This window comes from Dermacentor variabilis, unplaced genomic scaffold, assembly GCF_050947875.1.
Source record: "Dermacentor variabilis isolate Ectoservices unplaced genomic scaffold, ASM5094787v1 scaffold_13, whole genome shotgun sequence".
Lineage (NCBI taxonomy): Eukaryota > Metazoa > Arthropoda > Arachnida > Ixodida > Ixodidae > Dermacentor > Dermacentor variabilis.
The window spans coordinates 38,684,801-38,703,587 of NW_027460291.1; the positions used below are offsets into that span (position 1 = coordinate 38,684,801).

Consider the following 18,787-nt stretch of genomic DNA (forward strand, 5'->3'; position numbering starts at 1 on the left):
CTTCCGGACCAGTGCTTCGCCACTTCGATAATCGAGCCCCCACCATACTCCATGCTGACGCAAGCGAACAATGTATTGGCGCAGTGCTTCTGCAACGTAATGCAGACTCTAAAGAACAAGTCATAGCATATGCCACCCGAACGCTTTCTCCAGCTGAGGGGAACTACATCATTAGGGAGTCAGAGTGCCTGGCTATCGTTTCGTCGATTGAGATGTTTCGCCCATACCTTTACGGCGAGCACTTCACCATCGTCACCGACCATCATGCTCTGTGTTGGCTGTCATCAAATAAAAAAGATGTCAGGACGCTTAGGACGCTGGATACTCCGCTTGCAGGAATATGTCTTTACTATAATGTACAAGTCTGGAAAATGTCACCATGATGCAGACGCATTGTCTCGCGGCCCTCTCTCGCTCTCTCCCGGTAACGCGCTGTCGTCTTCCCCAAGGCGTCGTTCCGATGCTACGCCTGCCTCACACCAGTTCTCGATAACGCCCTTGGACCAAGTTACGCTTTCATCACGCTCTGATTTCGTATCGCTTCAGCAGGCCGACTCCTATTGTCCAGCTCTCATGGATCGGCTTAGTGGGTTCATCGAACCACACAACAGCCGCTTGCGACGCCAACTTCGACAATTCCGCCTTCAAGGTCGCGTGCTACACCCCTACGTTTACCACCCAACAGGTCAGCGGTGGGTCCTAGTTCTACCTCGCTGCATTCGCCTGCGAGTATTAGAGGCACTTAACGACGACGTATGGGCTGGCCACTTAGGCTTGCACAAGACCGCATACAGACGCGTTGCTTCTGGCCTGGCCTATTCACAATGGTGGCCAAATATATTGCCTCTTGTGCGTCATGTCAGCGCCGCAAACGCTTGACATCACTGCCTGCTGGTTTACTACAACTTCTCCCTTGCCCGGACGCACCTTTTCAATTTGTTGGTATTGCTTTATATGGTCCCTTACCCTTGACACCCTCTGGTCACCGTTGGGTTGTCACTTCGGTCAACTATTTAACAAGATATGCCGAGACTGCGCCTCTGCGATCCGGTATCGCTTCCAATGTCGCCGACTTTTCCTTGCGTTGCATTTTCTTGCCCCACGGGGCTCCTCGCGTTCTTCTCAGTGACCGTGGCAAAGCGTTCACATCACAAGTTATCGAAGGAGTTCTTCGGGCCGCTAATACCGTCCACAAATATACTTCTACCTATCATCCACAAACCAATGGCCTTACTGAGCGCTTCCACCGTACGCTGTCTGACATGATTTCTATGTACATCCGTCCCGACCACACTGACTGGGATGAAATTCTTCCTTTTGTGACATTCGCATATAATACTGCTATTCAATGGACTATCCGCTAGAGCCTTTCTTCCTTGTGTATGGACGATCTACTTGCACGATATTCGACAGAGAATTCTTTTTCGCACCTTCCTCACCTAACACGTCGCTTCCAGAAGATTTTGCTGCCCGAGTTGCACATGGCCGTCAAATCGCCCGGCAAAGCACAGAAGCTAAACAAGCTGAGCGCAAACGTCACAGCGACAACAAACGCCGTGACATACGTTTTCACCCTGGAGACCAAGTCCTGCTTTGGACTCCAGTCCGCACTCCAGGCTTCTGTGAGAAGCTCCTTCAACGCTACATTGGCCCATACACCGTTGTGCAGGAAACATCTGCAGTGAACTATCTCGTACGCCCAGTACACTCCGTCACTGACCGGCGACACCGAAATGCCGAAATTGTTCACGTCTCATGGATGAAGCCCTTCACTCCCCGTTTAGATAATCTCTAATCTGTGGCCAGGCTGGCCGCTCCCATGAAGGGGGGAAGTTAGTGTAAGCACTATTAACGTACTTCATCGTTTTTATTTATACATAGCCATCATCATCGTCCCTGTTGTACTTCTTCGCGCATGAGCTGGGGTGTTACTTTTTTGGAATAAACAGCGCTGGACAACTTGGTTGGTCTCGGTATTATAATATATATATATATATATATATATATATATATATATATATATATATATATATATATATATATATATTGCAAGTGCGGCGGCAAGAGGGACGTAAATTTCTTTCCCGCTCGAAGTGTACAAACAATGTCTAACTGATCGCAGACGCGTTCGCTGTAGCTTCACTGAGACATCGTATAAGCGCTTTCCAAGCATAGAGCTAGGCCGCATCGACGATCGCCTATTTTATGCGTGGCTCAGAACCATAGTTTTCAGACGGCCGGTCTCACCACTCTTAGGATTTGCCCTTTGAGCGAAGGTTTCTGCCAATTGACCCTTCTCACACCCGACCTCTCGCCCTTCGGCGGTGCAAAAGACGGGGAATATCAGTTCCGCCTCGTTCTGAAAGGACTTCTCCGTTGCCACAGGCAGGCAGATGCAGCCGCAAGCTGATGGGTGAAACTCGTAGGACACACGGCGCGTGAATTTCCGGAAAGCGCTGGCACTTAATTTTCTTTTCTTTTACTTTTTTTCCACACTCATTTTAAGTGCTGTTCAAATTCACCTGCCTGTGTACGGAAGATTCCGAAACCACGATGTAAGAACCACTGAGAAATACTATTTTGTGCCACCTATTTATGCATGTTTTTGAAGCATGTGCCACAATTAAACATTCTTTTTTCAGGCATCTAGGACCCTCTGGACTAGAATTATCCGCCATTAGGTGGCCCGACAGCCTGCAAGGTTATCTGACTGAGCTAGCTTGGATGCTCGGTTGCCATAATCAGACGTTCGAATGCTCGCGATGTTTTTTTTTATCTGGAGGTGGGAAGCTCGAATTCACACCCTCAAGTACACTACATCTCCAGGCTTGGATTGGCACCTGACACCGTCAAAAGCGCCGAGAGCAAGTGGGGCTATACTAATCTAGGTACAACCAAATCAGAAAGGCCTACTAAGCTTCAACAACAGGCACTCCCTAACAGAACAAGAATTGGCCCCCCTGGTGCAGTATTTGGCCCCTCCCTCCCAAACGACTCATTCGATTAATCAACGGCCAAGCGTCCTCAGCAGCTGCGGAGCACCTGGCCATCACGGCGGTCAGGCCTGTGACGCAGCAGAGGGTGCTAAGAATCTCTGGATCCTTACAGGCCGCCAATGGATACTGACCCTTGCAGCGTCTAGCACCCGAAATCTCTCGAGAGAAGGTAGCCTAACAGGACTCTTTGAGGAAATATCAGGCATTGTTTGGGATATTATTGGTCTTAGTTAGGTTAGAAGAACTGGTGAATCTTATACAGTGCTGACAAATGACCGCGTCCACTGCTGTAGAGGACTACCAGATGAGAAGCAGCTCAGAGTAGGATTCCTAATCCATAAGGACACAGTGGGGAACATTGAGGAATTCTACAGGATTAATGAAAGGGTAGCAGTAGTAATAAAGCTGAATAGAAGGTATATAATAAAGGCAGTACAAACCAACGTTACTAGACTAGCTTTAGTTGTAAAACTCTCCGCCCGTGCGCTTACAGCGGCTGTAGCCAATTCTGTGACAGCCGCCAGATGGCAGCGCCGTTACATCGAGCTCCACTGCAGACGCCTCGTCGCAGCCTTGAGCTCATGCGGACGGACAGTTTGCGCGTGTTTCACGCTCGCTGGCGTTATCGCTTGTCCGAATTAGTGATACCATGAGAGAGCGGTATCCACCTACAGCAATAAGATTGATCGGGCCAATTGGTTCCTGCTGAAACAAGGGTAAATTGCAAGAAAGGAAGAAACGCATACAGCGAACCGCAGAAGCTGCGTTTCTAAATGTCGTGTGTTTCTTCCTGTCATCTTAACGTTTCGCGCAGTTTACGCTCAGGAGCCTGGATCTGGCCAAAGTGCGTGATTGTAAGATGATGATCATCGCCACCGAAGCTGCTCACCACGCCAAAGAAGCGCTACAAAAAGAAAGATGAGGTCAATCTTTGAACACACAAGCCCCCCCCCCCCCAAAAAAAAAAAGAAAGAAGAGAAAAAGAAATCGTCGGCTGTTCCACTCCTCGAAGATTGTTAACCAGCGAAGCTGAAACGTGCGGCCCCTGTGTTTACCACCGGGTTAATCCCGAGTGTTCATTAAAGTATTTCTCAATTATGAGGTTACACATACGATCGGATGCACGGAGAGAACGACGTCACTGACGGTAGGCCCACAGTCCACCGTTGGCGCTTGTGTTCGATGTGTCGAGTTTGCTCGGCGGCTTGGATAGCAGCCTTCGCTCGCCATTTGCCGCTTGTGATTCTTTGAAATTAAACTTCTTCAAAATAAATCTGTCCATTACGTAAGACAATGAGTGGCTCATACTTCCTTAAGAAATGGCTCATAGCCCCGTAAACGCGGCCTCCCCATTACGACGAGAGAAGTGAAATTCTACGCTGGTATGATGAACGTCAACGCAGCCAGCTGTGGAAGACGACGACGACGACGAACGCGGCAGCAGTGGCACGAGCGCGTGCCGTGGATTTCGCAGAGAGTTCGCGGTCAGCACGAGGAATCGCTCTGTTCCACGCCGAGCGAAGCGTTGTACTGCTGGGAGCACAGTGGCGCGCCGAACTGTCGAAACCGTTCCGATAGCCGTCTATGCAGCCAGGTACGCCGCACGTCGGCATCGTCTGCTGGTATTCTTATCAAACTCGGCGAAGGCTACAGTTTCGCGGATGACATGCTTGCTGAAATTCGGTGTCAACAATGAGCCACAGAATACACCAACGCTGCACCGCGTGCATAGTCCGGCCCGCCCGCGAAGCCAGCTAGTCAGGAAGTGAAGCTGGCCGCGACTGTAGCGCCACGAAAACGCGGGCGGATGGCGGTTTCGCGCAATGGCGCCGAGTTTAAAATCTGAAGCTAGTCTAGTAACCTTGGTACCAACCTACGCTGCAAGCTCCAGTAACGAGGATGAAGAAATAGAAGAGTTTTATGAAGATGTTGAATTAGCCATGCAAAAAGTGCAAACTCAGTATGCTTTAGTGCAAATGCAAAAGTGCTTCAATAGTAGCTGCAGTGCAAAAGTGAGGAAAATAGAGGCTGGTGAGCAAGAAATTGGCAACTGCGGCGTGGATTCTAGGAGCACACGAGAGGAGTGATGTTGGTACAATTCTGCGGAAACCTATAGGCTGCGAGTAATCAACGCCTTCTTTAGGAAGCGTTTGAATAAAAAGGGGACCTTGAAAAGCCCTAATGGTGAAAGAAGAAACTAAATTTAATCACATACTTTCTGTCGATCCCAATAGTGGAGGATGTAGGAGTATTAGGGAGGGTAAAGTGAAGTGATCATATTTTAGTGAAGGCAAGGACTCGCCTCAATTTGAAGAAAAGAAGAGTACCATTGGCCAAGAAGATAGAGACCACAATAGACGTAGTAAGGGTAAAAGCAGACCAACTCAGGTTGGCGCTTGAAACCAATATACAGCCTTAGAACAGAGATATGAAGATAACATAGATGGAATGAATGAAACCTTAACTAGGCTAGGTTCAGAAGCGGCAAATAAAGTGGGAGGTAAGGCACCAAGGCAACCAGTAGGTAAGCTCTCCCAAGTAACAAAGGACATAAGAAAGAAACGACAAAGTATGAAAGTGTCCAACAGAAGACGTCAGATAGAATTCTCAGAACGGTCAAAAGTGATAAACAAAGAGAAAATAAGAGATATTCGAAATTACAAGGTGAGAAGGACTCAGGAAGCAGTAAAAATGGGCAGAGCATAAAATCAGTGAGAAGGAAGCCTGGCATAGGACAAACGAAGATGTATGCACCGAAAGATTAGCAGGGCTATATCATCAGCAGTCTCTAAGATATAGTAAAAGCAGCGGAAGGATTCTCTACCTGATCTGAACAGTAGCCAAAGCAGGCACGATATCTCGACTCGAAGTAGTAATGAGCAGGTTACAGAGGCTCCTTCTATAACTAGCGATGAAGTTAAAAGGACCTTGCAAGCCATGAAACGGGGCAAAAGCGCCAGGAGAAGATGGAATACCAGTCCATTTGCTGAAAGATGCAGGAGACATAATGCTTGTAAAACTGGCGGCCCTTTATAAGATGTGTCTATTGACTTCAAGGGATACCAGAAAACTGGAAGAATGCCAAGATTATACTAATCCACAAAAAGGGAGAAGTTAGACAATTAAAAAGTTATAGGCCCATTAGCTTACTTCCAGTATTATAGAAAATATTCACCAAGATAATCTCCAGTAAAATTAGGGCAACACAGGACTTCCGTTAAGCAAGGGAACAGGCCGGCTTCAGAAAGGGATACTCTACAATGGATCACATCCATGTCATCAGTTAGGTAATCGAGAAATCCACAGAGCACCGCAAACCTCTCTATATGGCTTTCATAGATTACGAAAAGGCATTTGATTCAGTAGAGATGCCAGCAGTCATAGATGCAGTGCGTAATTAAGGAGTGCAGTGCGCTTACGTAAATATCTTGGAAATTATCTACAGAGATTCCACAGCTACCTTAATTCTCGACAAGTAGGACGATACCTATAGAGAAAGCGATCACACAAGGAGGCACAGTCTTTCCAGTGCTCTTCACTGCGGGCTTGGAAGAAGTATTCAAGCTATAAAACTGGGAAGGCTTAGGAGTAAAGATCAACCGCGAATATCCCAGCAACCTTCGATTTCCAGATGACATTGTCCTGTTCAGCAACACTGTGGACGAATTACAAGAAATGATTGAGGAACTTAACCGAGAGAGTGTAAGAGTGAGGATGAAGACTGATATGCAGAAGGGAAAGATAATGATGAATAGTTGGGCAAGGGAACAAGAGTTCAGAATCACCAGGCAGCCTCTAGAGTCTGTGAAGAAGTACGTTTACCTAGGCCGATTACTTACAGGGGATCCTGATCATGAGAAGAAAATTTGCAGAAGAATAAAAATGGGTTGGAGCGCATTCGGCAGACGCTGTCAGATCCTGACAGAAAGTATACCTTTATCATTGAAAAGGAAGCTGTACAATCCACGCATTCTACCAGTGCTAACGTAGAGGGCAGAAACTTCGATACTGACAAAGACGCTTGAAAAGAAAAAGGACCGGGAAAAGAGCAATGGAATGACTAACGTTAGTCGTAACGTTAAGAGACAGGAAGAGAGCGGTGTAGATCGTAGAGCAAATAGGGAAAGCCGATATTTCAATTGATATTAAGAGAAAAAATTGGAGCTTGGGCAGGTCATGTAATGCTTAGGTTAGACAACCGGTGGACCGTTAGGGTTACAGATTAGGCGCCGAGAGAAGGGAAACGCAGGCAAGGACGGCAGCAAACTAAAGTCAGGTGATGAAGTTAAGAAATTCGAAGGCGCTAGTTGGAATCAGCTTGCACAGGACAGCGGTAATTGAAGATCGCAATGAGAGGCCATCGTCCTGCAGTAGACATAAAATAGGCTGATGATTATGATGATGATGATGATTATGATGATGATTATATTCACACGTATATCTGCCAAGATAACGGGTGAGCCGACAGCAGCCTGCCGCTAGGCAGCCACTCAAAACCCGGAAAATTATGTAACGAAAACTCCAATTTGAAAATATGTTAACCACGATTGCTACAAATCCACATAGCGATTACTACATAGCTTTTAAATGCAACAAATTTCATCAAATTTGGCGCCTTGGTTGCCCAGAAAAATGATTTCTCAGTACCCACGAAATTTCTTCCCGAGCGAAAACTTCCTTGTAGTACAGAAAACACGGGAAATGCCGGATGTGTAAATTCTAGACAATGAGCAAAACGAGAACAAGATGAAAGCAGGAGCCAGCGTGTCATCAAGTGGACTTGTCGTTCGTTAGGCAACTTGTATTTTGTGAATTTCAAATGCAGTTGAATAAAACCAGTCCACTTTTCGAAACATTGTTTCCTGCTTTCATCTTGCTCTTGTTTTGGTCATCGTCTTGTAGTACAGAATCTCATAAGGGATTTGAATGTCTCTGTTGCTGAAAATACAACTTCAGTAGAGGATCGACTGTCTACTTTTTCAGACCATGCATGAATGATGTATTACGTTTTTTTAAAGAGAAACTCCACGGGCCGCATGTTGCAGATGTTCTTCGACGTTAACGGCTGAGACGATCACATAGGCGTATGACCCTGCCGCAGCGGGCCGCCTTGCGTCTTCGCATGAACAGATATCGCTTGAACTTAAACTGATTGTCTTTATGACACTAAAAACCATTGCTTCACAATCCTCTGTTAGCTAGCCTAGTTCAAGGGGTCGTGGAGAGTCGTAGGAACGATAAGCTGTATTGAGAGATCAAAGCAATGAACACATTTGTGCATATAGCAATGATTTAATTTAACCAGCAAGCCCGTAATTTTTCCCTATGGTTTCACTAATTCAATCTGAATTGTTGTCGCAATAGCAATGTTAATGCCGGTTCACGGATTGCAGAGCATATTGTGCTATTAAACACCGTATCTGCCCTTCGGCGTAACATCACGGGATTGCTCGCAGTTCGTGTCCTTGCTTTTCTGACACGTTTCATTGGGAAGAAGCGTTCATTTATGCTTGTTTCCTTCTTCGTGATGTTAAGAGAGACAGACAAAAGAGAGGAAGAGGAAAAAAGGTTGAAGAAGAAATAAAAACAAGAAGAGAAAAAATACACGCAATAGGGCGATGCAACGCACTAGAAATTAGAAAGTCGGCCGCACAATTCACACTTCTTTAAGAACCTGAACGGTTTAAGGTCTTGAGTGCCAGAACCCCTCTTGACCAGTGTCGTAGGACTTTTTTCCTCCATCAAGGGGTGATTGCCGAGTTTTTCCAGCGCTTTTCTTGCCATATTGTAAAGCGGACAATCAGAGAGCAGGCGCTTGATCGCGTCTTTAAAGCCGCAGCTGTCGCAACAAGGGCTCTCTGCCATCCCATTGCGGGACGAATAGGCGTTTGTAAACGCTACGGGCCACAGGCAGCACAGAATTACGCTCCCTATCACGGTATCCCTGGTGGAAGACGGAGTTGCACACGTGGATACAATCTGTGGAGGTATGCTGTGGTAAATTCACTCGTGTTTCGCAGAGGCAGTGCATGTTCGCGTGCGGGGGTTCGAAGCCTTGTGGCTGAATATGCTTTCGACAGTGGTATTGCTTCATAATGGATGCCGTCGTGGGCCGACTGGCCAGAGTCGTACGCGATATTGTCACTAGAAAGTCCGCAGTGACACGGTGTACACTGGCACATGATGTGCCAGGTGTCATTTGTGTGAAGATGTAGTCGCATGTCAGCGACCAACTGGCCGTTAAGTCTGTGACTGAACGGGGACACTTGACACTGGAAAGCTGCTTTGAGTAACAAATGACGGAGCATGACTGTGATGATTCGGGACTAACATATTTCAGAGCAGCACGGATACCTCCGAGTTCTGCAACAGTCGATTACGTAGTGTGATTCGTCTTGAATTGGATGTTGATAAAGTTCGTGTCAAATCACGAGTGCACCAACTGAACTTTAGAGGCACATTCACACCAATAAATGTGCAGGCGTTCACTGGGCTTCTCAAGCAGGAATAAAAATATGGTTTCCTTTAGGGCAGAATATCGCATCTGCGTTTTCTTTTTGATGCCGGGAATGACAAGAAGAGCATCGAGTGGTTGCAGCCACCACAGCGGTTGAGAAGATCGTGTGGCAGGCGAGAAATTCCATGATAATCCACGGTTGTCGGTGATAAGACTATTAATGCTGAATGAGGTCTGGCGGCAGGAAGGGAGGCAAGATGGTGCGATGGAAGCCGTGCGAAACGCCTGTTTGTGCACCCTTAAAGCGTCGACTAGAATGTACGCATTTATGGCATCGTCATGGCCCGACGGCTGGTGTTGCTGTTGTGCATTCATACCTGGGAAGGCCAAGTCATGCAGAGCTTGGGCTTCATGCAGAGCTTGGGCTTGGGCAGAGAATGGAGGGCACAGAGGTTTGTCCTGCTAGTTCAGTGCCGGCAAGCTATAGCGCCGCAAACACAGGAATAGTAGGTTTTAGAGTTGGAGAATTATTCTAACAGGCCCATACCACGATGTTCCCGAGAGAAATTTGAAGAGATGGGTCATTAAGGTGAACTTCCTTTTCAAGTAGGCGACATGAGGGCTCCAGAAGAGGTCTCGATCTATTATGGCTCCTAAAAAGCGATTTGTTTTATCGTAGGTGATTGCTTGTACATTAACTCTGGCAAAGGACGGTCTCATTGCTTTGCGCATGCGATTCACCACTTCCAGTTCCAGACCTCGTGCTCGAAGATACACTAATGTTAGTGTGGCCACTTTTTGGAGGCTTGCGGGCTTCTGTAGACGCGTGAATCTGCACAGATCGACAAATGAACGGATCGCGGCAGGAAATTAACGAGTCGATGAAGACGTGGTCAAATAGTGTGGGATTCAAGAGTGCTTCTCCTGGTATGGTACGGGAGATATCATGTTCTGATATCGCATGATCATCGGTTTGCACAATGACGTGCCCTTCAAGCCACAGGATATTCATATAAAAACGAGGCCACCTAGAATGACATCATCCGAGGCAACAAAGCAACAAGGCGAGACTGAAATAATTAGAAGAATAAGAATGGGCTGGGGTGCGTTTGGCAGGCATTCTTGGATCATGAACAGCAGGTTGCCATTATCCCTCAAGAGAAAAGTGTATAACTGCTGTGTCTTACCAGTACTCACGTACGGGTCAGAAACCTGGAGGCTTACTAAGAGGGTTCTGCTTAAATTGAGGACGAAGCAACGAGCTATGGAAAGAAGAAAGATTGGTGTAACGTTAAGGGATAAGAAAAGAGCAGATTGGGTGAGGGAACAAACGCGAGTTAATGACATCCTAGTTGAAATCAAGAAAAAGAAATGGGCATGGGCAGGACATGTAATGGGGAGGGAAGATAACCGATGGTAATTAAGGGTTCCAAGGGAACTGGATTGCAAGGGAAGGGAAGCGTAGCAGGAGACGGCAGAAAGTGAGGTGGGCGGATGAGATTAAGAAGTTTGCAGGGACAACATGGCCACAATTAGTACATGACCGGGGTAATTGGAGAAGTATGGGAGAGGCCTTTGCCATGCAGTGGTGTAACCAGGCTGATGATGATGATGGTGATGATAATGATGATGATGGTGATGAGGAACCAAGGACGGCTTGATGAGTTATGTGGTCGTAAGCGTCTTTAACGTCCAGAAACATCTCATTAGGCTTTGTTCAATATGAAGAGACGAAACATGGTCAATGACGTTGTGTGTTGAGGAGCATCCCGGTCCGAAGACTACCATAGCGTGAGAGTATATCTCGTAATGTCCGAGGTACCGACCTAGGCGTGCCAGTACGAACCTCACCATAACATTTCCTAGGCAACTGGCCAGAGAAATTGGATGATAGGACGCCACATCTAGGTGTGCTTTGCTTGGTTTGAGCAGTGGGACGAGGTGGATGGACTTGGATGCAGCAGGAATAAGAACGCATTGACTAAAGCATGTTAGGATCAATTGCCATGGTCAGACGGATTAAGACGTTATGAAGTTCCTCTTTACCTCTGAAGATTTTTGCTCACCGTGCTTATGAGCACATGTACTTACCTCAAGAATTTGATCATGGGTTTCACTTTTATTGCAGAGCAAATATAAAAGCAGGAGCAGTTTAAAAAAGCCATAAGGGGGACGACCATGCCCTGCAATTATCTCCTGACACCCTCCCCCTCCCCTTCCCATCGCCCTTCTTTCAGCATGAAAAGCATGTGCCCAGTGACAAAATTTTCACCGACATCCCGATCGAAAATGGATAATCACGCTCTGCTTCCCTAAGTCCCCGTACTCGCGCTTGAAACAGAAATATCCTGGTGACGCCTTTGTCTAAGAGACTGTGAATAAGGAAACTTTTATCCCCTTGTGTGCAAAATACGTACACTTTCTCTCTGATGCGCGAAACGAATGCGGCGGCTTAGAGCCAAGAACTGCGACAAACGTGGCTCAGCAATATAGTAGTGTTTTTAGTACCTTGACAGCAAGTGACGATTAATTTCTTTAAATATCCGTTAAGCTAATCCGTTAAGGTCCTCACCGGAGCTGCGGCATCAATCATCTTAAACACCGTCCTCATGCAAAACGAAAATGCCTGGCGCATCTCTTGGATAGTCTGAAAACATAAAAAGAACAAAGAATCAGCCTAATTCTCTTTTAAGGCGTGCATTGTTCTAAATATGCACATACCTTGTTGCTGTAGCTGGAGTAAGCGTAGCAAATCCTAAGCACAACACATAGTCTACGGTGTTCCTGCAATTGAAGATTTGTAATTTGTGGGTTACAATGTGGCTATTATGAGTTGTGTATTGTTAAAAAATACCCAGCTCGCGCATCGCCGTATATTCGGCAGTAGAAGTTTATCTAGTGCGGCTAAAGCAATGTTGCAAGAAGTCACGTTACCTGCGTGTTTTGTACGAATAAATTTCTTAAAGACGTACGAATAGGAGAAGAACGTAGTAATCACAACGTCAGAGTATCACGCCATCAGGGCCTCAAACTATCGGGAGATATGTGTGGCGCTCACGGATATACAAGGAAACCGACGGCATGCTATCCAATTCCCGTTGTTGGGCCAGTAGCCTCTCATATTTCATCTGTAAGCGCTTGGGTGTCATCATAGACTACATCGTATCTTTAAGAAGTAATTTCGACCGATGACCCGCATCTATTAGCGATCACAGAATATTGGGTGCATGCATTTGTCCAAGGGTATGATATCGCGCTGCATTACGTCTTTATCTGTAGGGACAAAAAATATGCATGAGTGGCAGAATAGCCATTGCGATTTAAAGCATAAATTTTAGGCTTGTAAGGCAGTGTAATGAACATTCAATAGACATCTACTACAAGCTCATTTTGTTTGGTATGAATGGCTATGTAAGTGGCATAGCTACAGATCTTCGAATTTACAGAGACTTTACACGCATCTTTATGCATTCGGATAAAATAAGATGTTTTTGATAGATTTTATTAGTTTGTGAAGAATGTGCTTATGTGCTCACCATGGGTTCACTAAACGGTAAATGTTTCTTAAAAAAGAACAAAAAGGAACCGTGCGGGCGTGCGGATGAATTCTTTGTGAGCTGGCTCTGTAAGCGCGTTCCTCATTTCCTCCTCTTCCGAGCCAACCCCGGCAGATTATGCAGGCTTTTTATCTTATTACAATCCCTGAATATATGCAGAAGCTTGATTCAAAACATGTGAACAATTTATTAAATGTCTTTCAACAATTCCGTAATACCTGACCACTGCCGCTTCGTGAAATTGATTCCAGTCCATGGGTGAATAAAAAAATAAATAGTATGAAAACAAGTTATTAAAGCGGACACTCTAGCATGCACAAATAGTAGGAAAGCATGTTATAAAAGCGGACACTCTAGCATGCACAAATACTAACACGTATAAGAGGGGGAAAAGTACAAACAACGGACGCGAGTTACTTCATGAAATAGTGTCTAGTATTTTTAGAATACGTCCAATCATTCCTGCCGTGGGAACTTTGTGCCAACTCCCTTGACCCACACAACTATTTGTCTCGGGCTCTACATGCCTGTACCCAAATACTGCCGTATTGGATGCGTGGAGTCTAACGAAAGAAAAAAACCTGTCAGTCAAAGTCGATGTGAAAGAAGACAAGGTCGATGTGAAGGTACCTGTATTTATATGCATTCACATGTATTGAATTTGGGGCTTTAAAGATGATGTAATTTATTATTTTTGCTTTATTTGCAATGTTTTCTTCGTTCCATTGTCAGTCCTTACATTTTTATGGACCTCCTATTTAGTTTATTGCTGTCGAGCGGTTTGATTTGATTGTTATATTTTTATGCACGTGTACGTCGACATTTTCTTCTTTCAGGTCGATTTGTGTTGACACCCCTTTCAATATTATCCAAGAGGCTAGGTGGGGTGATCGCGGCGATTGTGCAAATATGTTGGAATGCGGTTAGCTTTTACTATATTAGCTCAAACCACGCCAATCGCAAACTTCACCTACTCTGCGACTAATTAGCGGCTCTTGTTTCGTTGAGGCCTACGTTTAATAGCTTTTGCAACTGGCCACACCCTCTGGAAGCGCGAAAGGGCCGCTTTTTGAGTGAAAGGTGTGGTGGATCGATACCCTCATCCCATGTACGCTCAATGGGTGTGAAATCGCCAAAGCCATTCTCTTAAGAAATCACACAGCTGGTAGCGCGTGGCGCACCGTCGGCTCGCGTAGCACAGCGAATATTCAGAAGTGAATACTGATACGGTGCGAAACGCTGAGGGTTTTCTAGGGAGTAATGTGGCGCCGATACAGAGATTTGTCAGTTAAGGAGTTCCCTAGAACTATGTTGGAGCATATGTAAGCAACCATTGTGTTGTTACAATTGTGAGCAAAGTAAACCACAGGTGTCCAGTGAACACGCACCATTAATATCTGGGGACTGAGGTTCAGCTTCATGATGATGTCCTTGCAAGCAAACATTACTTCTGTTGCTTTCCGCATAGCCGTGGCGAATTCCCTGGGATCTGTAAAACAGGAATGCGGGCCGTTGTTAGCCTTTACATAAAGTGCAGCGCACGCCTCGATAAGCTTGTTCAATCATTGCACTTTCTATGTGGATTTTGAAAACTTTATGAAATGTGTATAAATTAGCGCATTTTCTTTTACTTTAGACCCACGTTTTGTAAAAAGCAGCTGAGTAGAAACAAACCTGAGCGTGTTTTTAGGTTACAGTGGGTTCTATATATCCAATCGCAATCAAGTAGATGCAATCTACTCTGATATACTAAACCTTTCGGCAAAGTTTCCTACGAGATGCCACTGCCAAAACCTTATAGAAGTACGGTTTATGTTCATCTTAATGCTGGTAGTTTTGTGGTGGCCTGAAAAACCGTTGGAACCAAGTCAGGCTCTTACGACGTCTCTCAGTCCTTTGTGTCATCTTCGTTGGTGCTTCAACGCTCGATACTTGGGCCATTGTTCTTTTTGGTATATGATAATAATTTACCATTACAAATCCGCCATTGAGAAATATTGTTTACTGATGACTCAAAAGTGTATCGTAAAGTGGAAAGTATAAACCACCACCATTTCCTGCAGAAAAGCATGCCGTCCGTTGTGTAACTGTGCTCAGTAAACAGGCTTCAAATTGAAACAAAAATTATGTTGTGTCTGTTATAAGGAAGACTCACGGCACAACGCTAGAATATCGTTTAACTGGTTCATCAATACACAGGTTAAGTCACATGGGGGAACTTGGTCGCCAACATAGCTGCAACTTTGATTTTGGAATGAATGCGTCGCGCATCCTTAACTTTGCACTGGGATCACTTTAAATCCCAGTAGAAAAGCACCACAGGAAATTTCAGCCTATCGTACTTAGCGATGTTCTGTTGTCTGATGTCTGTTGTCTGACGTCCCGTAGTCTGACGTTCTGTAGTTCTTGATCAATACTTAATTAAAAATTGACAGATACCTCTTTAGGGCTGCGTAAATTTGTCAGTGGAAAAAAGTAAAAAAGTGAAAAGAGAAAAAAAACCTTCCCAGCCGCGGATTAGAATTTTCGACATGACGATTCTGAACCAGTATTTAGCCACTGCACCACGTAGAACCTGCTAGTGTGCTTTTACATATTGGCTTTGTCAACAGTAAGAATCTCTGCCTGTGATGATGTTTACATTGGTATTTGAGAGCCTTTCACTTCGCCACGTCAACTGGCGCCTCTCTAGAAGAGCAAAAGTGTTGTTACCATCAAAAAGTAGTCCGTAAAGTGCTAGAACATTGATTTTACTTACACCATATCTATAAAAGTTAAGAAATTCACATATAGACAACGGTCACCGGGGAAACTGTTAGGGCTGTTATTGATAATTTCGACAGCTGTCTCTTGCTCTTGAACGCGCATATAATTTCTGTGTTCAGCACAAAATAGCTACATAAACATTCATGAATAAATGCTCATTTAGACAGCGTACCGGTTTCTCACTGCTGCGCTTGGGCCAGAATACTGGCACCTGAACGAGGCACATTTTCACGCAACTTTGTGGAACAAACCGAATCTTCTTTTCCGTTTTGCAAAAGTTTATGCAATATTTCTGTGAAATCAACTAATGTGTGAGCGTTACAGTGCATGCAAGTCCACAAGCCTCCGTGTGGCATCTTACAAAAAAAATATGGATACGCAGCCGTTGCCACGGATGCGGTGATTTCGATCAACGGCTGGTTGTGAAGGAGCCGGTAGGGTGATTGCTGGTGCCTCGTCCTCGCGGCAAAATTGTGACAATTGGCCACGTCGACTTTATCACCGGTACAATGCACAATGATATACCCACAGTATCTACAAAGCTCGTTAGCGAGGTTGCAGAAACTCGCCGTGGTTGCTCAGTGGCTATGGTATTGGGCTGCTGAGCACGAGGTCGCGGGATCGAATCCCGGCCACGGCGGCCGCATTTCGATGGGGGCGAAATGCGAAAACACCCGTGTGCTTAGATTTAGGTGCACGTTAAAGAACCCCAGGTAGTCAAAATTTCCGGAGTCCTCCACTACGGCGTGCCTCATAATCAGAAAGTGGTTTTGGCACGTAAAACCCCAAATATTATTATTATTAGGTTGTAGAACTTGCAGAATTTTCTGAACGAAGTAAATTGTGAACACTATTTACTTGCTGTTATATTTGATATTGCTCTTCTATTATAGATTAAAATATATCTATAAGATCTGCCTCAAAGAAAGTCTTAAACAATAAATGAAGAACTGCATATTTTGTTCATTGCTAGCTGCCTATTGTGCCCAATGATGACAACAACGACATACTCCTGTTTGGCTAGCTTTGCAAATGGGTATAGCCATTATCTATGTACATAGTACGCAAAATTCAACTCGAAATGTCAGCTGAAACAAGCAAGCAGTTTCTGTGCCAATAGTGGTTCAGGGCTAGTTAATGCTTGGCATGTCGGAGCTCATAATTCTCAAAAAGAGGTCGGCCTCCCCAAGGGACACCGGACACAACACTACCCTGCACATAGTCAACATAGCCAAGGTGGTCGTACTCCGTATCTTGGACCTGACTTTCCAGAAGGATGCTGCCAGCCTCGCGGCAGTTAAAAAAAACTGCAACCGACAGTTACCCAACACGCGCACATGGCGAGAAGAGCGACTAACAGAAAGCATCGCCTTAAGGAGCAGCGCATGTTAATATTAGCACAAGCCCTGAAAAATCAGAAGAGCCACTTACCGCACCGTGTATCTGAGTCTCAGGAATAGCGAGAGGGACCAACTGAACACTCTCATACGAAAGACCAACAAACAGGCACTGGGGCTTCCCCCGACAACCTCAATGGAGAAGCTACTCCGCCTGAGCATCCACAATACTTAGGAGCAAATAGCAGAGGGCCACAAGACGAGTCAGATAGAGCGACTCAAGTTCACCAACATGGCCAGGAACACGCTAAGAAGACTCGGCTATCCTGCCTAATAAGAATCCAGAAAACAGTGGGTCTCTCTACCGCTTAGAGAGAAGAGCACGCTGGCCAGAATCCCGAGAAACATGCACCCAGAATACAAAGGACAAAGAAGGCAAGCGAGAGTACAAGCTCTACGTAAGGCCTACGGAGGACCAAAAAGTGGACAACTCAGATACACTGACGCGACAAAGTACAACACAGCAGCCCACGCTGTCAGCTTGATCAACAGCCAGGGACAAGAGGTAGCAGCGGGCTCGGTGAGTACTGCAAATATCGACTTCGTTGAAGAAATGGCGATAGCTCTGGCGGCTACCACGGTTAAGCAAGAGGAAGATAACATCACTGTTATCACGGACTCGCAGCGTGCATAAATTGCCTAAAGAGCGGCATTCCTAAAGAAGCCTTGAGCATCCTCGAGAAAATGCACAATTTTCAACAAATGTAGGTTGTCTGGACCCCGGGACACGAGTCCCTGGCGGTTAATCTAATGGCTCACGCTGCTGGCCGAGACCACATAGTCCGGGCTGTCCCAGCGGGTTCACGAGCCCCTGTAAACCGACACAATGGCGTCCCAAAAACTTACAACGACATCCTGAGCCACTACAGACTGGGTAGGGGGTAGGGGTAGGGGTACCTCCGTATCCCTAGCTGACTAGAAAAGAGGCGGTGATCATACGCAAACTACAGACCGGCACATTCCCGCACGGCACCCTACTGCAAACAATGTATCCTGCGAGTTACACTTACACGTGCGCCTTCTGCTCTGCGCCCAATACACTCTAGTCGTGGTATCGATGGGGCAAAACCAATCGACACTACGCATAACTGTACTAACCGTCGATCAGTGGGAGGACCAGCTGACAACTCCGAACCCTGAAGATCAGCATTATCAGTGAGCAGGGCCAAGCTATCGGCTCAGGTCATGGCATCCTGGACTAGGGACGCCGCCCACCTCGGATGACTGCACTGTCAGCTCATTTTAAAAACTTAAGTCCTCCTCCTCTGAAAGCACTAAAATTTAGATTCCCCTTCAACGTTAATGTATTATTTTCAAATAGCTAACATGTAGCATATCTTTGTGTTCGCGCACGCTGTGAAAAAATGCAGGAACTATTTTGGAAATTGCTGACATGGCTAACACCCTAACGATGCATGTCACAGGCGCGCGCACGCACGCACACAAACGCGCACACAAAACGCAAGCAGTATCGGTAAGCGCTCCCAAGCATGCACGCGTGCACACACACGAGCAGTAAGCCAGTGTCCGAAAGCACGGGCGATGGTACGGAAGTTAGTTTCAACATGGGCACACCAAAGTAAGAAATTGAGCCGCTGTTGCAGCACAGCAGTG

The 18,787-nt window shown here is 45.9% G+C and overlaps 1 protein-coding gene across 1 annotated transcript in view; it reads right to left on the bottom strand.

Moving 5' to 3' along the window:
* The window catches only part of LOC142566841 (uncharacterized), a 97,072-nt gene that overhangs the window by 44,504 nt on the left and 33,781 nt on the right, over nucleotides 1–18,787 (bottom strand). Inside the window, exons 2-4 of the mRNA XM_075677742.1 lie at nucleotides 14,399–14,499; nucleotides 12,175–12,237; nucleotides 12,026–12,100 (exon numbers count right to left, since the gene is read on the bottom strand). Of these exons, the coding sequence (XP_075533857.1) occupies nucleotides 12,026–12,100; nucleotides 12,175–12,237; nucleotides 14,399–14,499 (239 nt within the window). The remainder of the gene's footprint in view (nucleotides 1–12,025; nucleotides 12,101–12,174; nucleotides 12,238–14,398; nucleotides 14,500–18,787) is intronic.